Source organism: Panthera leo, chromosome C2 (genome assembly GCF_018350215.1).
Source record: "Panthera leo isolate Ple1 chromosome C2, P.leo_Ple1_pat1.1, whole genome shotgun sequence".
Lineage (NCBI taxonomy): Eukaryota > Metazoa > Chordata > Mammalia > Carnivora > Felidae > Panthera > Panthera leo.
In genome coordinates, this window is record NC_056687.1 from 11,852,744 (window position 1) to 11,877,413 (window position 24,670).

General features: G+C 45.1%; 1 protein-coding gene across 2 annotated transcripts; it reads right to left on the reverse strand.

The window, feature by feature from the left end:
- Window positions 1-533: 533 nt before the first annotated feature.
- IFNAR1 (interferon alpha and beta receptor subunit 1) lies at window positions 534-24,377 on the reverse strand. 2 transcript variants are annotated; one of them, XM_042954905.1, is made up of 11 exons: window positions 24,193-24,377; window positions 20,107-20,230; window positions 14,554-14,732; window positions 12,640-12,797; window positions 12,392-12,530; window positions 11,378-11,492; window positions 7,723-7,922; window positions 7,454-7,611; window positions 4,541-4,691; window positions 2,726-2,871; window positions 534-1,602 (listed from the first exon to the last, which is right to left on the reverse strand). In XM_042954905.1, exons 1-11 carry the CDS (start codon window positions 24,263-24,265, stop codon window positions 1,363-1,365), a joined length of 1,683 nt encoding a protein of 560 aa, XP_042810839.1. In that variant the 5' UTR covers window positions 24,266-24,377; the 3' UTR covers window positions 534-1,362. The 2 variants fall into 2 exon arrangements, with proteins under 2 accessions (XP_042810839.1, XP_042810840.1); XM_042954906.1 differs by lacking the exons at window positions 20,107-20,230; window positions 24,193-24,377 and adding an exon at window positions 17,330-17,400.
- Window positions 24,378-24,670: the final 293 nt, after the last annotated feature.

Sequence of the window (24,670 nt, forward strand, 5' to 3'; positions counted from 1 at the left end):
GCGCATGACGTGCAGGTGTACGGCCTTCCCCAGGGCAGCCGCCTTCAACCTTTTCTTCCCTACGGATGAACCTGTCACCTCCGTGGGGACCACCGCGTACACAATACTGGCCTTAGGTTACGGATGTCCCAGCGCACCATGTCACTCCCATCTCTTCTCCCTCCAGAGGCCACCAAAATTCCCAGACTTCCTTCCTAATGGAAGGATCTCCGTGAATAGTTTAAATATAAACTCTAGGTGGCCTTTGGAAAACATGTAATTCTTAAAATTAGGTTTTCCTTCCAGTTACATTTTCTTCCTCACCTCGGCAATACATTTCCCTTTTCTTGAGCACACGAAAACGAAACGGAAGGGATGCCTGAACACAGCCACACGACACAGAGAAGCTGGGCGGGTTTGAAACACGACACAGGTAAGTTACAGGTCAATTACATCTCAATAAAACTGAGAAAGGAAAAAAAAAATGGCACACGAGCCTAGCAACAAGCGACCACACGGCACGTTAATAATTAAAAGTTGATTAGACACATTACTCTTATTTTACATTAAAGTCACCTGCTTTCCTCCTACTGAATTATCTTCTACTTCGTACTCTATCGGTAGCAAATTCTGGTCTCAAGCCTTCCTGCATACACCTGGCTCACCTCTACATACTTCCTTCTGCTAAAAAAAATCCTAACTTCTCTAATTAGACAGTTTGCCCTTTCTCTGTAACTTCGGTGGCTGCGAATTCAGAAGCTACTGTTCTACTAAGTTGTGAATTAAGTTCTGAATCGGGAAGTGTTAATGTCTAGCAAAAGATTACCTGTTTTGAAGCCTCAACCACAGAAGGGAGAGGTAACTGTGATGTAGAGCCAGTGTTTCGGGGATACCCGGAGAGAAGTCCCCTGAAAATGTTATGGATCCCATTCCCGGCATCTGCAGATGTTTTCTGGACTAAGCTGTTTTCCAGAAAACGTGGTAACGGAACCCGGCTTTTCTAAGGAAATTTCCCAAGGGCCTACAAGAGTGTCAAATTGCTCCCCGAAAAATCCTGAGCTATCACACTGGGAATGGAGGATGGCGAACGAATGGGTGACGCGCGGCCACAGGCAGCACGGTGACCGTGTTACCCGACAGGAACACAATTAACCACCCTCGGTCACGGCTCCACACGTGGGAAAGAATACGGAGAACGTGTGTCCCGATCTGTGTTCTTCCGTTTGCAAATACCGCTGTCACGTGCTTGCCTGTATTTTAGGACTTACGACCCGGGGACGTTTTCCTTCCCCAGCAAGCCGGAGCAGAGGGACCAAGCGGCGCAGCTCGCACTTCCGGCGTGCCTCCCACGCAACTTCCGGAGGGTGTAGCGCTCGCTTCCGGTCACTCGGCTTCCTGTTGCGGGAAGTCTTCGCCGCTTTTGCTGTCGTTGCTGTCGTCTTCGTTCGAGTAATTTCCCGAATCTTGACTGGTTTGGGAATTGTATTTTTTGTGATCTTCACCGATTTGCTCAGTTTCTTCTACTGCGGTGATAATGTTTGTATTTTCGATTATAAAACACCTTTCAGTTTGCTCTTCAGAAGTGAAAAGGAGGAGGTTCCGGAGTGGCGGTTCAGAGAAATACTGATTTAAAGAAGGGGAGGAATGGAAACAGGTTGTTTAAAAGAGTTAACAGTTTCCTACTAATCACCTAGCTTCCGTCTCCTACATCCAGTACCGAGAAAAGCTGTCTTTTGGCGTGCATATGAAAAAACAGTCAGCTAAGAGCCTATCGACCCCAGTCTAAGGTTTAGAACACGGCCACTTCTGAGGTCACGTACATCTGAGCACTGTTAGGGCCAGGGGCCCGGTGAGCGCGGGAGAGGACGGAACGGGGGGGAGGGGGGTGCTCTGGGATCGTGGCGAGGGTGTCTGGAAATTTTACCCCGTAAGGGCGCTCGCTCAGGTTCTCTTCAGTGATCGGCTGGAGCTCACAGAGTGAACGTGCAGACGGATTGCGGCTGATCAACAATTGGCCTCCACGTCTCTGGAGCTGCAAAGCCGGAGCCCCGAACGACCCTCTCGAGGCAGGCAGCCTGAAGCCCACCTAGGCGAACCCACCATCCCCAGGCCGGGTCCTTGCGCTTGGGCCTTGATCATCGAGTGCTTTCATTAAATCGGCTCCCCTCACAGGTGTGCCAAACAGGAACCCGCGAGGTGTCGCGAGAGGAGGCTCATTCTCCTTATTTCCCTGTCTGTGAGGTCATCTATAGAATACACTTTGTGCAACTCACGACAATGTGGTAGGCTTTTGGTGACTACCAAGTCTTTCTTTCTTTCTTTTTTTTTTTAATATGAAATTTATTGTCAAATTGGTTTCCATACAACACCCGGTGCTCATCCCAACAGGTGCCCTCCTCAATGCCCATCACCCACCCTCCCCGCCCTCCCACCCCCCCAATCAACCCTCGGTTGGTTCTCAGTTTTTAAGGGTCTCTTATGTTTTGCCAAGCCTTTCAATGGTAAAACAAATGCCACAGGGGCCAAACTGCCAGAATAATAGGAGATGACGGACACATGTTACCAGTCCATGTTATGTGATGTTAAATGGCTGTTTCTAAAGCCAATTTACTGAAAGCTGAAGAAAACAGCCCAGTCTGTATTAGTTTCTGCATAACAAGAAAAAAGTATGGATTCTGTTGAAACGAAATATACTTCCCGTTCATTTTAAGAAAAATCCACCTGGCGACACAGAAGAGTAACATACCTCATCTATCGTGGAAGGAGGTGTACTTGATGGGAAGAACACATAACGGACACATCGCAGGAACAGTTTCAGAACGTAAGTGACGACCGGGATGGACAATAAGGCAGCACAAATCCCGGCTATGAGCCACGTTTTGGAAGTACTTCCTAAAACAGAAATAAGTGATGTTTAGCTTCAACATAAGTTTTGACACGCAAACACGTTAATAGTGCTGACACTGTGTGCGCATAACACGTGGCCACGTGAAAGGAAACATAAAATGTATGCAACCATACGCCCTTAGAAATACTTCTGGTAACACTGAGCATACAGCAGCTGTAGGCAACCCATGTCCGTTTAAAGATGGTGGCCTGGCCAGTGAAGTAAGAGAGGCTTAGTGAAGGAGGCCACGTTGACATGTGGCTCCCAACGTGCCAAGTATTCTCTAGCATTTCTGTAACACACAGCTGGCCTGATTAAAACCATTCTGTGACGAGTAAGTATCTACAAGTCAACACTAGGAACTGGAAAATACAACATGGGACTTCACCATTCCCTCATAACAAAATTCACAATTGAGCTACTTAAGCGATTTCCGCATGATAATCGTATTAAGAATGATGTAAAAAAAAAAAAAAAGTCAAAAATAGTTTTATTAAATGCTAAAGAGTAACTGGTAACAGCAATTAATTGTGTGGGTACTGGAAGAAATTTAACACATTCAAAAACACTGAACTGTGCATTAAAAATATTTTCTAGGGGTGCCTGGGTGGCTCAGTCGATTGAGCGTCTGGCTTCCACTCAGGTCGTGACCTCGTGGTTTGTGGGTTCAAGCCCTGCATCGGGCTCTGTGCTGCCAGCTCACAGCCTGGAGACTGCTTTGGTTTCTGTGTCTCCCTGTCTCTCTGCCCCTCACCTGCTTGTGCTCTGTCTCTCTCGCAAAAATCAAACATTAAAAAGAAGAAAGAAAAGAAAAGAAAAATATTTTCTAAAACTGAAAGACTTAACTTGAAGGTCTACTTTTGATTCATGTAGTTCATGAAGAAAATATTCTCTTTATACTTTTAAAGTAGTGAAAAAGGAAATATTTTACAATCTCAGTGAATTGAGTTATTTTTAAAGTTTATTTATTTATTTTGAGAGACAGTGAGCGAGCTGGGGAGAGGCAGAGAAACAGCGAGAGAGAGAGAATCCCAAGCAGGCTCTACACTGTCAGCACAGAGCCCGATGTGGGGCTTGGATTCATGAACTGTGAGATCATGACCTGAGCCAAAATCAAGAGATGTTCAACTGACTGAACCACCTAGGCGCCCCAGTCTAGTTACATTAACAAAAAAAAAAAAAAAAAAAAAGTTTGTTTATTTTGATGAAAGAGAGAGAGCACGCAGGGGAGGTACAGGGAAAGGGAGAGAGAGAAAATCCCGGGCAGGCTCGATGCCATCAGTACAGAGCCTGATGCAGGGCTCAAACTCCCAAACCGTGAGATCATTGACCTGAGCCGAAATCAAGAGTTGGATGCTTAACTGACTGAGCCACCCAGGCGCCCCAAGTCTAGTTACATTTTTAAAAAAGATACAACAAGGGCACCTGGGTGGCTCAGTTGGTTAAGTGTCCGACTTCGGCTCAGGTCACGATCTCACAGTTCATGGGTTCGAGCCCCGCGTCGGGCTCTGTGCTGACAGCTCACAGCCTGGAGCCTAAGATTCTGAGTCTGGCCTGCTCTCTGCCCCTCCCCCCACTCACACTCGGTCTTCCTCTCTCTCTCTCTCTCTCTTTCTCAAAAATAAATAAACATTAAAACAATTTTTTTTTTAAGATATAATGAAAGATTCTGACCTGGTTTTGTTTTCTCGCACACAGGATCACTAAAAACGCTGCTCTTATTCCACCTTTCATTCTCAGTGAGTGCTCTGGCTTTGACACAATATACAGTCAGTGGTTTCAAGTTAGGAAAAGTAAAGTCAGTTCTTTTCTCTAGAGTTTTTCTCTATAAAAAATATAAGGAGATCATTGATAAAATTTAGTTACCTTAGGAAATCAGATAGGGAATGTCACTTTCCTGAATTCTCTAAATATCCAGTCTAGGACTGGCGCCTCCTAACCACTTAGTTGGAGTGCATTTAAGAAATATAAATTTGTTTTGGATGACACATCAGAACCAAATCAAAGTTAAAAATGCTGCTTCCAAAAAAAAGAGTAAGATAGAGTCCTAAGACAACTCTAATTTATAAGTACCCGTGGATTTGGATTAATTGCCATTGTACTTCCTCTGCTCAGGAGTGGGGGGTTCTGGCCTTAAACTGCCTGTATTAAGGTATCACGTGTAGCTATGTGGCCTTTGGCGAAGTTATTTCATTTCTCCCTGCCCTATTTCCAGATCTGTAAAACGAAGACAATTATTGCGTCTCCCTGTAGTAGTCAGGTATGGCCACCATAACATTGTGTAACAACATCACGAAACAAGGACAACGAAGTAACGTGCAGTGTTACATAATAACACTAAACGTCCCGTGGCTGAAAACACATTTATTCCGCCCCCCCCCCCCCGCCCCGCCGCCCCCAACATGTTCTGACTGGCTGGGGAGCCCTCATGGAGGCGGTGGGTCAGGTTTAAGTCTCCTCCACGAGTCCCTCATCCTCCTTGGACCAGAAACTAGGTGGAGCATTGTTCCCTCCTGGCAAACGAGAGAAGTCTGAGTGCCGAGCCAAACTATGCTCACATCACACCCAGCCACGTTCCACTGTCGAAAGCTCCGCATCAATCAGGGAAGGAATAAGGGACAGACACTCCATCCCAAGTGTCTGCTGAATGATTTCATCAATCAGATCGTCTGGCAGGGTTGTTCTGTGGAAGAATGACTGAGACGGTTGATGTAAATGACTTACCACAGTACCTGCTGCTTAATAAGCTTTCAATAAATAGGAGTTGCTATCATGAGTGTAATAACTGCCGTATTGGCCAGATAGGACAAGATGGCCAGTGAAATTATTTAATCTCTACTATCTGTCAAGTCATGTGCTAGGTATTTTCATATGTTGCCTCGTTTTAAAAGATTTTTAGGGGCGCCCGGGTGGCTCAGTCGGTTAAGCGTCCGGCTTCAGCTCAGGTCATGATCTTACAGTCTGTGAGTTCGAGTCCCGTGTCGGGCTCTGTGCTGACAGCTCAGAGCCTGGAGCCTGCTTCCGATTCTGTGTCTCCCTCTCTCTCTGCCCCTCCCCCAGTCGTGCTCTGTCTCTCTCTGTCTCAAAAATAAATAAGAACATTAAAAAAAAATTTTTAAAAAGATTAAACAATTTTTTAAATAAGGGGTGCCTGGGTGGCTCAGTAGGTTGGGCGTCTGACTTCGGCTCACATCATGATCTCAACAGTTCGTGGGTTTGAGCCCCACATCAGGCTCTGTGCTGACAGCTCAGAGCCTGGAGCCTGCTTCGGATTCTGTCTCCCTGTCTCTCTCTCTGCCCCTCCTCCACTCCTGCTCTGTGTCTCTGTCTCTCAAAAATGAATAAACGTTAAAAAAAAATTTTTTTTTTAATTTTTTTAAAGTAATCTCTATACCCAACATGGGGCTCAAACCACAATCCAAGATCAAAAGTCACAAGTTCCACCGACTGAGCTGGCCAGATACCCCTCAGATGTTGCTTCATTTTAAACCTTATAAACATAAACATCCTTTCAAAAAAAAGGTAGTTACTATGACTACCACCACTTTACAAAAGAGGAAACAAAATCTCAGAGGTAAAGCACCTTGTGTAAGGTTACACAATTTGGTGGCTTAAGACACATGTTTAGGTTTTCCTGATGTAGGGATAACTGAGAACTGACTGTAATTCTCAGTGTACTAAATTATGCTTTGGTTACAGTGTGTTCAGATAGTTAAAAGGAAAGCAGCCAAGTCACTGGAATCTTCTTAGATTTCCAACTGAAAATGAAGTCAAGTTACAGAATTCACCCCACTCGACTGCCTAAGATTTTTAAAGGTTGAGTCCTTGACTGTAATTCCACAGGGAAAAGAGATCTAGGAATAATGTGGATTATCTGATGTTGTATATTATCTTTGCCCATGGTTTTTGAATCTTAGTGTTTAAACCCATGTTTCTTAGCCTTTTTTTTTTTTTTTTTCATGAGTCCCCCAGCTCATGAGCCTTTTTAGAGGACTGTTTTCTAATCTTTCCCTTGCCACGAAATTGAGTTTGTTGAGCGAAATTGAACTCTGGGGGCATGGTTTCCTCCTGGAGGGCCACAAACCGTTGTACCATCTAAGATTCTTCACCTCCTCAGAGGTACCCTGCCTCCAATGGATATCTGGCAACATCTAAAGGTTTTTTTGGTTGTCCTGACTGGGAGGGATGATCCTGGCATCCATAATGTGTAAGACAACCCTGATCACAAAGAATGATCCAATCCAAAGGTCAACAGCATTGAGCAACCCTGGTTTAGATAAATACCCAGGAATCGTTTTAAAAACACAAATTCCTGAGTTCTACCCCTGGAGATTCTGATTTGAGTAGTAAAAGGGCTCAGGGATCAGAGCGTTAAAAACAAACGGGCCCAGACGCAGATGATCCATAACTAGCACGCAAAACATGGAAAGATGCTAACATTATTAGAGTTTACAAATTTTGCCAAAATTTTAACTTCAAACTTTGTTTACCCAAATCACATTTACAGCCCTACATTACAAACTTGCACCACATAGTTTGTTGTTGTTGTTGTTGTTGTGTGTGTGTGTGTGTGTGTGTGTGTTTTACCTCAGCATTTGAAGTGTTTTCCCAAAATATGATTTCATAAATTAGCGAGTAATGCTGGTTCACAGACTTGTTTTCAGACTCTTCTGGAGCGCCGAGAAAGACCCGCAGGGAAACATCATTCGTGGGTTTCACATTAATGGTTGGAGGAACGAGGACACCTAGGAAAAAAATGTACAGATACGATGCTCAACTTGGGACTCAGGAAAACAGCGTTAAGAATTTGCATCGAATCAGAGAAACACATTCCGGAGGAAAAACTACTGGCTTACTTTGTAACTGAGCATCAAATCTTTTTTCTTTAGACCAAACAGATGTGGTATTTCCATCAGATGCTTGGACACGGATAAGGTAAATTCCTTTCTGGAAAGTATTTTGAGGAATGACACACTGGGTAGTTTTGACATTTTCACAGCCTGGCATTTGTTTCCATTTACCTGAGTTGTTCCCAGGAATCTTTTTAAAATAGGCACTTTTAAGACAAAAAAAAAAAAATTTTTTTTTATTACAAACATGATCATTCAATAAGTATTTATGAAACACCTATAATATGCTAGACACTCTGTTAGGGACTAAGGTTACAGAGGTAAACAGTCCCCACCCTCAGTGTCTCGCAATACGGTGTCAGAGACGTCCATACGACGCAGAGAACCGAAGACCTTGTTCCAGAATGTGATAAAGCATGGGTGTGCCGGGGCTGACCAGTGCCAGCACACAAAAACAGCTGCTGAATAGTCAGCAATGCTGCGAACCCATTATTGAAAGCCATTATTAAAAATCAAACTGCAGGGCCCCTGGGTGGCTCAGTGGGTTGAGCGTCCCACTTCAGCTCAGGTCATGATCTCCCCGGTTTGAGCGTTCGAGCCCCAAATCGGGCTCATTGCTGTCACCCTGTCAGGGCAGAGCCTGCTTCGGGTCTTCTGTCCCCCTCTCTCTGCTCCTCCCCCACTTGCACTTTCCCAAAAAGTAAATAAGATATTAAAAAAAAAAAAAGATCAAATTGCATAAGCTTACAAAGAGTTTGCATTAAAAATAAAAATACTCAAAACTCTTCTCTTCTTTTTTCAATTTCTGTCTTTTTTTTAAATTTGTAGCTGGTGGGTCAGAAGCACAGGTGACAGACAACCTGGCTCGAAAGTCCTCTTGTCCTAATTATTGACTATATTTTATTATCTGTGCTGAAAGCTATTCACGCCTATTGTATCTATGTGGTGGACATACTATGTAATGGAGTTTTGCTGTGTGTTTCTTCCCAACACCATGTTCGATGACATCATGTTGGAAGCTTGAAAGTGAACACAGTAAAAAGAAAAAAAAAAAAGTGACCACAGTGGGAGCATTTACATCATGAAAACTGGCAAACATTAAAAATAAGGCTTTTTCTTCTGGAAAACCAGCTGTGAAACATCCACCCACACCCCAATGGCTGCCTGTTATAATGGGAGATGTACACCACAGGGTGATAAGAGCAAGTCTAAACAGAATGTGGGCACCTAACTGAGCCTGGGGAGGTCAAGTAAATTGCTCAGAAACCAACGGCTCGAAGCATCCCAGTTCAAGCTTGGAACTACAATAGCCTCCTAACTGGTTCTCCTGTCTTTGGGGTTTCAATGGTTCACTGCATCACATACAATGCAGCAACCTTCACCCTCCTTGAATATGGACCTCATGTTACCTATCCCTCAATGTAAAATTCTGAACAGCACCCAAATGCCTAGAGGGCAGTCTGAGGCTAAGCTTATCTTACTCCATCCTACCTATTCAACTTTCTCTCCCATTTCTCTCCCATGACCAAAGGTTCAACTGTTCTCAACGCGGGTCTTCTCCCACGTGGTAGGCAAGATTCCAAGATGGCCCCCAAGATTCTCACCCTTGGTGCACATGTCCTATATATTCCCTCCCCTTGAGTGTGGGCAGAATCCATGAACTCTTGAGTAGGTTACATTATATGGCAAAGATACAGGGATTTGCAAATGAAATTAAGGTCCCAAATCAGCAGACTCTTTGTTAACTGAATGACACTAAGCTTGAGGGACCTGCCTCATCAAACAAGCCCCCGAAAAGAGGTCTAGAGATCTGAGATTCTCTCTCCTGATGGCCTCCAAGAAGTAGGTCACCACAAGTCCTATAGCTTTGAGAAATGAATTCTGTCAACAACCACATGAGTGTAGGAGAGGACCCCAAGGGCCTCTATGAGGGCTGTATGAAACCACAGCCCCAGATGACACCTTGACTGCTGCCTTGGGACCCCTTGAGTAGAGGGACCATGCAAGCCAGGCCTGGTCCCCTGACCCAACGTCAGTGGAGGTAACAGCCCTCTTTACACTGCTAAATTTGTGGTAATTTGTTACAGAGCAATAGAAAACTGTACCTCCCCCTTACCTTGACCTAATTTTATCTATCTATCTATCTATCTATCTATCTATCTATCATCTATTTTTAAAGTTTATTTATTTAGAGAGGAGAGAGGGGCAGAGAGAATCCCAAGCAGGCTATGCACTGTCAGCGCAGAGCCCGATGCGGGGCTCGAACTCACAAACCGTGAGGCCATGACCTGAGCCAAAATCAAGAGTCGGATGCTTAACCGACTGAGCCACCCAGGCGTGCTGACCTAGTTCTAGATCTCTTCGCAGCCTGAGCTTCCCGTGTGGTGTAGCTCTGCCTAATGTGCCCCGTCTCGTCCAGTTTAAAACATGTGGTTCACCAATCCAGGCCTTGTTCACATCTCCTCCCCCTCCACGTGGCTCCTTTGGCCTCTCCAGCCCCACTCGCACCTTCGCATTTTCGATTTCTGTCACCTTTTAATTTGTACACCACTCCTCAGCCCCAAATCACAATTTGCTATGCAACCTCAGCTACCCGCTTTGGATTTCAGGAACCACGGGCCGTACTCGGCTGCCCCTTTACAGTCCCTTGCGGGCTTTGTACAGTGGGCCAAGCACCCAAAAGACAATTCGAGACGGGCCACCGGAAACCTCCATCCCTCTCTCGTCTGTGGCCCTATCATTCAGCATCCTGCTGGGAGGGAAGTGAACACAAAAGGCCACCGCACGGTTTCCTGGTCCGTCTGAGGGTTCATGGGCACGCATGGAGGCACGGGGGCACATTTCTATTCCACGACCAACACTGAAGGACAGAGAAAGTCCAGCAGAGTCAGTATCCACTTCCCTTCGCCCTGTTTGCTTCTCGCTTCTCTCCTGGCTCTTTCTTTCCTTGCCTCTGGTCCCTCTATCCCTCTGCTCTAAACAGAGCTTTCTTTCCCATCCCTTTCCTCCCCTACGGCCCCCTTCTCCTTCCACCTGATTTGCCTCTTTATCCCCTACAACCTCCCGGTCAACGTGAACCGCGTGCGGTTCTCTCTCGGCCCACTTCTGCGGCGCCTAGACGTCATCCAGTGTCGGCGAGAACCCAGTTCTCCCCGGCTCTCTCCGTTTCCCACTGAAGTCATCACTAAAAACACCTGTCAGAACTAATGAAGTCGTCAAGGAAATGGGAAGGCTGACTTGAGCAAGGCAGAGTGGCTGGACCGAGATCATTTCAAGGACTCCCGGAAAAAGCGAGTTCCGAAGAACAGGTCAGGGTCATGGGTCAAGTATGGCAGAATGGGGAAATGACACACACAACGAGACACATACTTAGGAAAAAGAAAAAGAGCCAGTGGGCACTCGAGATATTATGAGTGTGCCCATCTTACAACAAATGAGGAGAGTGAGGCCAAAAGAGTAAGGGATTAGCTCAGTGTCATCCAGTCAGTTACCGGCAGAGCGGGAACCGGTATGAAACATCCCGTTTCCGATACAGGGTAACGCGTCTCCATCAGTCAGCACGTGTGCCTGGAACAGTGGGGGGCTGAAGTGGAACGAAAGGAACCATAACGAACTGTGCAAAATAAACTGTGCAAAAGGAAACTAACGGACTAGGACTTACTGGAGCCACTGAGCTTGAAAAGTCATGTTTTCAGATGCGTAATCCCACTTAAGAACACAGATGTCATTTACAGCATCAATTCGAACATTTTCTGGTGGAGGCAGCTTATTTTCAACTAGAAGACAAAGATTACACAGAAAAGCACGCATTTTTACTTTAGGGAGATAACGTATGGTAAGAATTCTTAGCGGCACGGCAAAGAAAATAAAAGGCTTACATTTTATCACGAGGTTAACGGCTAAGTGAGTTCTGGTATATGTTCACACAATGCAGTATGGTTCAGCCACTTAAAAGAATGCGATAGATCTGTATGTGCTCACGCACAAAGAGATCCTCAGTGCATTAGGTTAAACGAGGAAGTGGAAAGACAGATCTAGCAGGATCCAATTTTTTTATTTTGAAAGCCAAAACCAAGAAACTGTAGGTCTGTGCGTATGCTTACACGAGCCCTGACCAAGGCAGGAAAGAATATGTACAAAATGAGAGCAGCGCTTGTCACTAATAAACGGAACCAGGGGAAAGGAGGCAGGAGAGGAAAACTTTAAATCCTTCTGTGTTGCATATTAAACAAAGCATATTAAATTGACGATCAAAATAACAAACAAACCTACGCTCCTAACCCCGGACCTTAATTACTGGCAAGATGTCATTGATGAAATATATCAGGATGCTTTCACATTTGAACATTTCACTTATAAAGGTATACTTTTTGGAAAACTAACTGCTCCTCTGGCAGCTACTTTGTGGATTCTGAGCGAATAAAAATCAGCTTTTGTCATTAGAAATTATTTAGACTTTTAGGCAGAATTTTCATTCCTCTGGACTTGAGACAAAAACAATCCCAAACACTGTGACATTTTTCCCCTTATGTAACGGCAGTGATAATGTTTTTGTTTTAACATCTATTAAACCATCATATAACCTCCAGCAACCCAAGGGGGAAAAATGCCACAATTAATAGATTGCCCATCCGGACATACAGTTACTGAATCTAAAGCAAAACTTCCTCCTTACCTGTGGTCTTTATACAATACACTGGACTATAGGCACCAATTTTTCTCGGCAGAAGTCTTGCTTTAACTTTTAAACAGTAAGTCGTCTCTGGTGAGAGTTTATAAATTTTGTCTCTGGGATAAACAGTTTTAGTCTTTATCTATAATAAAACAAATAGAATTCTGCTGTTAAAAAGTATACAGTCAAAATCTGGAACAGATCTATGTCCTTTTGCCCTTCTGCTGAACAAAGGTAAAAGTCATGCTCACTTCGGCACTTGAAGAGTTTTTCCAGATATCTAAGCTGTATGTAAAACTCGAGCTATCCAGAGCCCACATGACACCATCTTTTGCTCCAGGTGGGGAGATGTTTATTTTTATTGCCTTATCTTCGGCTTCTAAATGTACTTTTGGAGGACCAATTTGAGCTGTAAAAAGACCAACGTATTTATTATAACAATTTCATTAACACAAGGTCAAAACATTCAGTTGGCCAATAATTCTAAGTGCTTCGTATGTGCCTGGCATAGTCAAACAGAGAAAGTCCCTCGCAGAGCCTACATTTCAGTGGGGCATATGGCAAAAAACAAAACAAACAAACAAACAAACGAAAAAGACAATCAAAAAAAACCAAAAAAACGCCCAAACACCCAAATAAACGAATACATACAATGTGGTGTGCTATACGGAAAAATGAAGTGACATAAAGGGATAGAGGATGGAGGCAAGGGCTGTTTTAGGTAAATTAGTCCGGAAAAGCCTCTCTGAGACAGGTGCTCAGAGGCATAAGTCACTTAAGGGCGGCAGTCATGCACATTACGTAGGGAAAAGGTATTCCTGCCCGAGGGTGCTCCAAGTGCGGAGCCTCCGAGGTGGGAATGTGCTCCCCCTTTGCAAGAGATGATGAAGAGGCTTGAATGGCTGAATGGTTGAAAAGGAGATCAGAGGAGTAGCTGGGAGCCAGATGACAAAGGAAGAACCCCGTAGTAGTTCCTAGTTCATGTAGTTAATCAGTGTCGGGGTGAGATCCGAGGAGAGCCATGCCGCCGTGATTTACATTGTGGAAAGATCATCCTAGTTAATGTCCGAGGAAGCAGGGAGGCCGGGAAGAAGCTACTGCAGAAGTTCAAGTGGCCAGTGGGAGTGGCTTAGTGAAGGCTGGCCCAGGTGGGGGTGGGGGGTGGGGTGCAGTGACAGAGGATCCTATTCGGGACATGCTCTGAAGGTTGATCTTTCAGAATTCCTTGGCAGGCTGGAGGCAGGATGCCAAGGAGGACTCCAAGACTCTTGGCCGGAGCGAGCGAATAAATAGGTGCTGTCCTTAGAAGGGATGGAAAAAACTGCTAGAGGAGCAGGTTTTGGGGGGAGGAAATCAAGAGCTTTGGCCAGATGACCCCCAGGCATCTACGCAGGGATGCTGAATTCGAGAACTGCTGATACCAGTCTAAAGGCAAGGGGAAAAGAGTGGGGCTGGAGGTGTAAGCGTGGGCCTTTCTCAAGAGCATACAGATGGGCTCGAAAGCCAGATTAGCAGCGGATGAGCGTAGAAAGAGAAGAGGCGAGGACCGAGCCCTGTGAGCAGTGGGGCACTGAAAGGTCAGGGGGGCCGGAACAAAGTGGCAAAGGAGGGATCCGATGCGCAGGAGTGCTGGGAGAGAGCAGGGCCCTGGAGATCTAGAAGAGGGCTGGGGACTCACTCGGCGTTGACGTCACCAGGGTACTGGACGAGAGTGGTTTTGTGTAGTGATGAGGGACGGAATTGATGTAGAAGGCTGCAGGCTGAGCGGCAGGCAGAGAAGTGCAGAGAGGGATACAGATCATTCTTGGGAGTTTTTTTTGTTTTATTATTTATTTAGTTTTGAGAGAGAGAGAGAGAGAGAGAGAGAATGTGAGCAAGCAGGGGAAGGGCAGAAAGAGAGGGAGGCACAGAATTGGAAGCAGGCTCCAGGCTCCGAGCTGTCAGCACAGAGCCCGACACGGGGCATGAACCCACGAACCGCGAGATCATGACCTGAGCCGGAATCGGACGCTTAACCGATGAGTCACCTAGGTGGCCCGCTTTTTTTCTTTTTTTTTTTTTCTAATGGGAGACTTCACATCGTGCAAATGAACAGGCTTACGAAGTGAGCTGCTGCAGTGAGATTTAATGAAGAATATACTGTAATTCAGCTGGCAACTTCTTACCTTTTTCAAATGGGGCGAATGCGTCAACGTTATGCCATGGAGAAGTCTCGTTTCCTTTTTCTGCTCTTACACGCAATTTGACTTTTTCGTAAACATTTAGCTTGAGTGAAGAAAAGTTGCATTTGGTACTAGTAACAGATTGACACCCAGGCAATTTTAGCCAAGTATCATTTCTGGGTCTTTAAAATAAAAAGGCAAATAAATGCATAAGAAAACACATAAATACAAGTGTTAAACACAGTCTCTGTTTACTGACATTATAAAGCTGGTCTAAGTAGTTATTTTTTTTCTATTTGAGGTCCTGTTAACGTTTTCCTCTGCAACTCTGCACTTTTTCAATACATATATACCAAGTTATTATTTATAAAATGGAATAATTCTGACAGTTAATTTTTTTGAGAGAGAGAGAGAGAGAGACAGCGCGTGTGCACGAGTGCAAGAGAGAGTCCCAAGCAGGCTCCATTGCCAGCACGGAGCCCAGTGTGGGGCTCAATCCCACGACTGTGGGGTTAAGACCCGACCCAAAATCAAGAGCTGGATACTTAACTGACTGAGCCACCCAGGAACCCCGTGACAGAGTTAATTTTTTACTACGGTTCTATAATTTTGTGACGGTTTGTATTAGGAAGGATTTCAAAAAAGCAGAGAAAGAAATAACATGTAAGGTAACAGCGAACTTTGTCAAGAATAGCTGTGTGACTTCTGGCCAACTGCCTTGTATTTCTGGATCTTATCGAAAATTTGGTAACTGGATTTGATGATTCCCTTCTTTTTTAAAAAAAAAAATTTTTTTTAAATGTTTATTTTTATTTTTGAGAGACAGACTGCAAGGAGGGGAGGAGAAGAGAGAGAGGGAGACACAGAATCCAAAGCAGGCTCCAGGCTCCGAGCTGTCAGCACGGAGCCCGATGCGGGGCTTGAACCCATGAACCGTGAGATCATGACCTGAGCCGAAGTCGGACGCTCAACCGACTGAGCCACCCAGGCGCCCCGAAGACGCCCTTCTAAACTTGTCCTACGAATAGATTTACCAGACCAAAGAAAGACCTCAGAATCAGCATGGTTTGGTAACTTCCCCTGCCCTCATCAAGACCAAACTGTCCCTTTGGCTCGCTGATTGCAGTAATCCTGCTACATCACTAGAGACAAAGAACTTAAAATGTTAACATAAATTAACAAATTCTTTGAAGTGGATTTAGTCCATTCAAAAGTAGAACTGACCAATATTAGATTCTTCAAAAAACAGGAAGAAATCAAATTGGCAAGGAGGGCCTAAAAGGGAAAGGGTCATGTTGCCACATGTCACTTTGCCTGACCTACCGAGGAGACTGACGGGAAGGTGAGAGGAAACTTGCCAGGTTTCGAAATTTTTTGCCTATGTGAAGCCCTGTCTACCTTCAACCAGGCAGAGGAACTATCTGGTGAGAAGGCATTTTTGTCAAGATGGATTCATGGCTCCAGCCTAAGCTGCTCCTCGGAGGGGAGGGGGACGAGGAGGGAAGGAGAATATTGTAGATTTCATTTTAAAAATGCTTTAAGGGGGTGCCTGGGTGGCTCAGTCGGTTAAGCATCCGACTTCGGCTCAGGTCATGATCTCGCAGTCCGTGAGTTCGAGCCCCGCATCAGGCTCTGTGCTAACAGCTCAGAGCCTGGAGCCTGTTTCAGATTCTGTGTCTCCCTCTCTCTCTGACCCTCCCCCGTTCATGCTGTCTCTCCCTGTCTCAAAAATAAATAAACGTTAAAAAAAAAAAAAAAAAAGAAAAAATTTAAAAAAATGCTTTAAGGGGCACCTGGGTGGCTCAGGTGGTTGAGCAGTTGACTCTTGATTTCAGCTCAGATCACAATCCCAGGGTTGTGGGATTGAGCCCTGCGTCAGGCTCCACGCTCAGCTCACTTGGGTGTGCTCTCTCTCTCTCTCTCTCTCTTTCAAATAAATAAATAAATAAATAAAGGAAATACATGGAAATAAAAATGCTTTAAGACAACAGACTCCAGGGGTGATCTATCCACATAAGTTCTTTGAGGACCCCAATACAAGTCTATCTCATTTTTCAAAAAAGAAACCTTTGAAAATCTGCCAAAAACATACACTAGCATGTGGAAAGCTTCATTCCTGGCCGGTTTCCCTTTTTTATTTTACTCATCTGAGCTGTGAGGTTAGAGCTGGCATTTAATGATACCATTCCTGAGACACTTCTCCACACCAGAATCTATTTTTTATTTTGAGAGAGAAAGAGTGGGGGTGGGGCAGAGAGAGAGAGAGACAGAGAGACAGAGACAGAGACAGAGAATCCTAAGCAGGCTCCCCACTCAGAATGGAGCCCAACACAGGGCTAGATCCCACAACCCTGGGATCATGATCTGAGCTGAAATCAAGTTGGATGCTCAACTGACTGATCCAGCCGGGCATCCCCAGAATCTATTTTTAAAAATCCAGAAACTCTTAATATAAACAGAAAACTTTATAAAAATTTTATGAGTTTTTTTTTGTTTTGTTTTGTTTTAATATTTGAGAGAGAGAGAGAGAGAGAGAGAGAGAGAGACAGAGCGTGAGCAGGGGAGGAGCAAAGAGAGAGGGAGACACAGAATCCAGAGCAGGTGCCAGGCTCTGAGCTGTCAGCACAGAGCCCCATGCGGGGCTTGAACTTACGAGCAGTGAGATCATGACCTGAGCCAAAGTCGGACGCTTAACCAACTGAGCCACCCAGGGGCCCCGACCTTATAAAACTTCTAAAACCAAGTCTTGACATGGTTCTAACCCACTCTCACTCTTTACCTCTTTCCTGTTCCAGGAGATGCACTTACATCCTTGATTCCAAGGCTTCTGTAGACAAGGGAGCTAATGCGGCGGTTGCTGCTTTTATGTTACTTAAAGAAAAAACAAACCCCGAACTCAACTTTATCATAAAAGTATTTAGATCAGAACAAAATAGAATTTGAAACTGATTACGTAACCAACACAAAACTCATTTCATAAAACCAGTGTCATAACATAATCACCTGCCACCTTTGTCTTTCCTATTCACGGATATATTCTAAGCGCCCACAGGAGGATTCGGCACAGAAGGCACTCAGTGTTTACTGAATGAAAGAATCAATACTAAACACTACATACATCATAATAAACTGTAGATATAGGTCACAAACACTGATGTCTTGGCATGTGTTCTACAGACACTGGAATCCTAACAGCTTTTTTATGTGGCATTTATCACCAGTGCCCGTGTCCTATGTTCTGAGAAACACTACGTTAAAAAATATGTTTGCTGCTGCGATTAACGACACTTCCACTGATCATTTACTGCATGTCAGTGCTCTGGGCACCTTCCATACAACGGTTCTATATACTTCTAACAGCCTTCAGAGTTCGACCCCTTATTACAGGGGTGCCCCATCTCAGCGTGCCTGGGGTGGTGCTGGTGGTAGTTTGTTGTTCTCGCTTATCTAAAATTAACTGCCCCTTCTAACTCCGAAAAATGTCTTGGTTTAGATGATAAACATATAGGGTCGTATTAGTTTTTATTATCACAACGTAACAGGCAAGAAAACTGGGACAGAATAGGTAGCATGGGATGGCTCTAAACCCAAGCAGCCTGGCCCAAGTACGCACGACACTACACCATCGCCACACTGTCTCCTTAAACTGGTGGTCTGGCATATTTTTACAAGGCGATTATTTATAAAGCTAGTAGAACAGGGTAGAATAAGAACACCGTGAAATAATGCATTCGATGCTAAAGTCAGAAAGGGTAAAAGGCTATTATGGACTGGAGAATTCAGGATAAGCAACAGGATGCGGAGGAACAACAGTACAAGAACGCTGTCTATGACTATTCTTTATTAAAAGGGTAACTTTAATTAAGAGTATCTAGGGGCGCCTGAGTGGCTCAGTCGGGTGAGCGTCCGACTTCGGCTCAGGTCATGATCTCACGGCTTGTGAGTTCGAGCCCCGCGTCGGGCTCTGTGCTGATGGCTCAGAGCCTGGAGCCTGCTTCAGATTCTGTGTCTCCTTCTCTCTCCGCCCCTTCCCTGCTCATGCTGTCTCTGTCTCTCAGAAATGAATAAACGTTAAAAAAAATTAAAAAAAAAAAAGAGTATCCAAAACGACCTTTGTTATACAGAAAGCAGTTGTTTCATGAGAAAGTTCTCAACGAGAGCAAAGAACAAAAGTGACAAAACTCCAAGTTCAACTTAAAGAGTTTCTAGAGATAAAGTCTTTTTTTTTTTTTAAGTTTTTTTTTTTAATTTATTTTTGAGACAGAGAGAGACAGAGCATGAATGGGGGAGGGGCAGAAAGAGAGGGAGACACAGAATCGGAAGCAGGCACCAGGCTCCGAGCCATCAGCCCAGAGCCCGACGCGGGGCTCGAACTCACGGACCGCGAGATCGTGACCTGAGCTGAAGTCGGACGTTTAACCGACTGAGCCACCCAGGCGCCCCTAGAGATAAATTCTTAAATAATTAATTCCGAGAAAAACCATGTATGTATGTATACAAGTTCGTGTGTGTACACGCACACACACATATATATATGTACACATGCACAAGTACACACATGCTAATTACTAAAGCTGTGGGATTTATCTCACAGTTCTATTAACAACCAACTGGAGGGGGCGCCTGGGTGGCTCAGTCGGTTAAGCGTCCAACTTCAGCTCAGGTCATGATCTCATGGTTCGTGAGTTCGAGCCCTGTGTCGGGCTGTCTACTGTCAGCACAGAAGCCCCCTTCGGATCCTCTGCCCCCTCTCTCTGCCCCTCCCCTGCTCATTCTCTCTCTCTTTCTCTCAAAATAAATAAATAAACCTAAAAAAACAAACAAAACTCCAAAGAACAATCAATGGGAGAAGGAGGGTGATGGGGCTGTGGCTGAAGTGGGAGCGTCCTGGTTCTGGAGGTCCTGCACCCCGTTTCTTCACCGCCCAATTTCCGGCCGCTCTTTCTTGGACACAGATCACCCCGGACAGGGATCACTTAACACCCAGGACACCCAAAGCAAAGTACTATGCTTCCTGAGCTGTGTTCCTCCTGTAATCCTTTCTTCTGCAACTCCCCACCTGCCCAATTATCTTGGCAGCTATTACGTAGGAAATTAGCACCAGGGAGGAGACAGAAACTCCAGAAACAAGGTCTGTGGAAATGTGAGGTCCTGTATCTAAAATGAAAACATTGTGCCTAATGGAGATAGTAAAGCCTGACCGGCAGGGTGCGGGTGGCCTATCCCAAGACCATGGATAGACCTTTTGGGGCCCTCTCCCATGTCAAGACCCGTTCAAGTTCCGACCCTAATTTGTACTCAAAGAAGGCAGAGCGTCTAGAAGAGAAAAGTGTGGTCTACAGAAGCTGTCTGCCACCCTTATCCCCCAAACCTCTTTTGCTGAAACACCCAAAGATGAATTCGTAGAAACGAAGGCATAAATATCACACAGACATAAAATTCCTCTAGAAGATGGAAAAGCCTATGGTTTCCCAACTCTGAGAAGCAAATGACAGGGTTACAATGGTTCGAAATGATTCAGATGGTTCTTGCAAACCAACCAGTAGAGTCACATACACTTGATAATCTGCTGAGAACGTCACGTTCCCGCCAGCTGGATCGCTCCCATTCCACCTCAGGGTGAAGGTGTCATCGATGATGTGGACCTCTACATTTTCAGGAGATTTTAGATTTGTTCCCCCTATAAATAAAGGCAACAAAAAAGAACACAGTTACATACACACCGTGCATATTCTTTAAAACGTGAGTCTTGGGGCGCCTGGGTGGCTCAGTCGGTTGGGCGGTCGACTTCGGCTCGGGTCATGATCTCACGGTCCGTGAGTTCGGGCCCCGCGTTGGGCTCTGTGCTGACGGCTCAGAGCCTGGAGCCTGTTTCAGATTCTGTGTCTCCCTCTCTCTGACCCTCCCCTGTTCATGCTCTGTCTCTCTCTGTCTCAAAAATAAATAAACATTAAAAAAATTAAAAAAAAAAAACGTGAGTCTTCCTTTCACATCACTGATTAAAGGGTGAATGCATTCAAATATAATAAAGCATATACAAAAATCTAAAACAAAAACCCAATAATTGCTCGCGGCCCAGGGAGGCTGCTAATTATATCTCTGCATTTGAGAAAGCTGGAAAAAGGCTGAGATTTTTTTAATCTGCAAAAAGTTAGCCTTATATGGCAAATACATCTCAGTAAAGCTGGAGAAAAGAAACAAAGGAAAATTGTCTTTTATTTGAAAAAATGTCTCTTTGCCCAAAAAATGTGAAAATGTAATTCAAAAGGATACATGCACCCCTATGTTTACTGCAGCTTTATCTACAAAAGCCAAGTTATGGGAGCAGCCCAAGTGTCTGTCAGTAGCTGAACAGAAAAAGAAGATGTGGTGTGTAGGTATAATGGAATATTATTCAGCTGTAAAACAGAATGAAATCTTACCATTTGCAACAACATGGAGAGAGCCAGAGAATATAATGCTAAGCGAAGTAAGTCAGGCAGAGAAATACAAACACCGTATGATCTCATTAATATGTGCAAGTTTAAAAATTTTTTAAAATGTTTTTATTTATTTTTGAGACAGAGAGAGAGCATGAGCAGGGGAGGGGCAGAGAGAGAGGGAGACACAGAATCGCAAGCAGGCTTCCAGGCTCTGAGCTGTGAGCACAGAGCCCGACGTGGGGTTCGAACTCACAGACTGTGAGATCATGACCTGAGCTGAAGTCGGACGCTTAACCGACTGAGCCACCCAGGCGTCCCTTCTTTTAATATGTGCAATTTAAGAAACAAAATGAGCAAAGGAAAAAAGAGACAAACCACGAAACAGATTAACTGTAGAGAACAAACTAGTGGTTAACAGAGGGAGGGTAGGTGGGGGATGGGTGAACTAGGAGATGGGGATTAATGCCCTCATCATGATGACAAAAATAAATAAATAAATACAAACTAATTAATTTAAAAAAAAAGACCTTGGGGCGCCTGGGTGGCTCAGTCGGTTGAGCGTCCAACTTCAGCTCAGATCACGGTCTCGTGGTTTGTGAGTTCAAGTCCCTTCCCTCTTGTCCCTCTCTCTCTGCCCCTCCCCTACTTGTGCTCTCTCGAAAAGAAATTAAACATTAAAAAAAAAAAAAAAAAAGACCTACCAGCAAAAAGATTACAACTTGCTGAAGTCTCAGATTACAGTTGGCATTTTTTAGCACTAAAAGCATTCTTTAGTTAAGGTTAAAAAAAAAGAAAAAATAGTCTGTATAAACATCTTCTTTGATCTTACAAGCAATGAGAGGATACAGGGTCCCACTGGGTAACAGCCTCAGTTTGGTTTCACATTCTATGTTCACGCTTCATATATTCTGATAGAGAATGAGACAGGTGTGATTCAAAGGGAACAGCTACTGACAGAAACCAAATATTCACATGACAAAATCAAGAGATAGAGGTATCTCTTAGATAGAGATATGAGATCTCTTAGATCTCATAGAGGTGTGAATGTTGATCATGTCACCCGAGCCCTACAGGAACTTGCAAACGTGTTCATTAACAAGCCTGAACCCTTCTGTGTTTTTTTTTTTAAGAATTTTTTTAATGTTTTATTTATTATTGAGAGAGTATGCGCTGGGGAAGGGCAGAGAGAGAGGGAGATACAGAACCTGAAGCAGGCGCCAGGCTCTGAGCTGTCAGCACAGCCCAATGCAGGGCTCGAACTCGTGAACTGCGAGATCATGACCTGAGCCAAAGTCGGATGCTTACCCGACTGAGCCACCCAGGCGCCCCTCTTCTGTTTATTTTTAAGGACTTCTATCTAGAGATCTGCTTTATTTCTTATGCTTTGAGTACAAATCTTCCCCCAGTTGGATCTCCTGTCTTCTTATTTTTCCCTTTTGGCCCCTCCAACCTGAATTTTTCTTCCTCTCACACTCCAGACCCAGCTCACGGAAGCTCAAATACTGAAGCTCAAATACTGCGGCCCATACTAACCTTGCTCTTTATATGTTGTAGCAGGAATCCATTTGCTTAATTGCACACTAAAGTAGATACTCAATACAGTACCTGACATCTAGCAGGACCTCAAAACTCATTGAAAGAAGATGTTACAAACAAACAAACTAAAAAACAAAACTCAATTGCTTCTTTGTGTCACGCACATATCTGCCATCAGATTACAAATTCCTTAAGGGCAGGGTCTATATAGCTTCATACTTAACCTGCATTTCTCAGACTACTCAGCGTAATGCTGAGTTCACAGGAATTTCTTCAACATCACAAAGGACTGATCTTTCGTTATGACAAACTACAGTTTTTTAAAGACTGGCTTTAAAATGTATTCCTACTGTATTTCTAGCCTTTACTTCTGCCTCAAGGCAAGCAATTATCTCCTTGCAGACTTTCGACCATAGGAGTCCACATGTAGAACTTTCTTTATTGGGACTGCTTCCTCTATTTTCCAGCTGGAGATATTACGGTATGCAGTCAAAAGGGGAGGCATCTTAGAAAACATCTGAAAATGTTTTTTTTTTTTTAATTTGGGGAGCTTCTTATTGAGTCTCCCCTCCCTCAATTTTCTTTTTTACATTCATTTTCTCTGTGACTTCATCACTGAGACTACTTTTCCTTATTGCACTCCTCTAAACTTTATTCCCATCCCGTTTGTTGTAATTTTCTGGATTCTATGCAGCCAAAGGGCAGTGATTGGGTTTATGGGAATCAATAAAAGATCCGAAAGCATTTATGGTCTCCAGTTTAGACCAGCCTAATTCCAACAATTCTGAGCCTTGAGACAAGAAGAGGACATTGATGGGGTAGAACCAGGGATTTCCTCTGGGATGCAGTCCTTCTACTGCTGAAGCAGAGAGACCCTGAAGTTAGGGGCATCTTGGCATTTGGGAGACCACCAAATAATTGACTGAAAAATGGAAAAGAACTTGGAAATAGTCATTAAGTAGCACCTTCGATTTCAGATTTTGTCCTATTAACTGTCAGCAATATCCTTTTGACAACAAGTCTATTTCACCTTTGTACCGTGTACAATTTACACAATTGGTTGCTTCCAGCTTTTCACATGCCTACTGATGGTCAGAAATGATTTACTATCTTCTTAAGCCTAACATAAATCCAAACACATACATCCTCCCCTATTAAATTTCCTCCCACATGTTGGATAATTTTCTGAAGCTAGGGTCCAGAATTGCATTTACTAGGTTTAAAAAGTATGAATATTTTTATGACTTTGAAAGAGAGCAACATTAGGATCTCAATAACTGTTTACTGAATTGAGACACGGTTTCAGGAGCAGCAGCATAGCTCGCGGCTAAAGCCCTGGTTATTTTTTAAAGCTCTAGTCAAGCTGCCGGATTTTTCAAAGAGACACGAAGGCGACAGGAAGGCTCTGAACACCCAGCACCGCGGGGGTGGGAGCCCGGGGAGGGATGGCGGGGAGGGAGTCCCCTGCCGGGGGACGGGTGCGCTGGCTCCCAAGCAAGCGGCGTGGAAGGATCCTCGAACACTATTTCCTCTTGATTTTCGATTTGAGCGCTGTGACCACGGACGAGCAGAGGTCTCCCAGACATCAGCCCCTTCCACCGGCCTCCAAGGGCGGAGGCTTCCAACGCCCCTACCGCCCAGCCTGATGCCCGCCCCCCCCAGCCCCGGACCCCTCGTCTCTCACCTGCGGCTGCGGGCAAAGTCCACGGCGCTCCAGCAACCAGCATCAGGGTCGTCGCGCCCAGGAGGGAGAACATCCTCCGCTGGCCGCCGCCGGCCGGGCCAGTCACATCCTCGGTCACCTCGGGCAGAACCCTACAACGCAAGGCAACCCTCGGCGCAAAAGCGGCTTCTCGCTCCGCCCCTCGCCCCGCCCACTGCACAGTCACCTCCTGTCCGCGACCGCCTCCCACCCCTCACCCCGCGCTCGCCCCGCCTCTCCGCGCCCACCCCCGACGCGCACTCGCCCCGCCCCCCCGCCCACGCCCCGCCCGCCCACGCTCGCCCCGCCCCCTGCGCGGGCTCCCCCTCCTACGAGTCGGGGGCGCCGGTGGACTCCGGCGAGGAGGGAGGTGGGCCGGACGCTCGCTCCTCGAGTGGCGGTGCGCAGTGTGTTGTGCTCCTCACTCCTCCTTTTTCCCGCCAGTGACCGCCCATGGCGG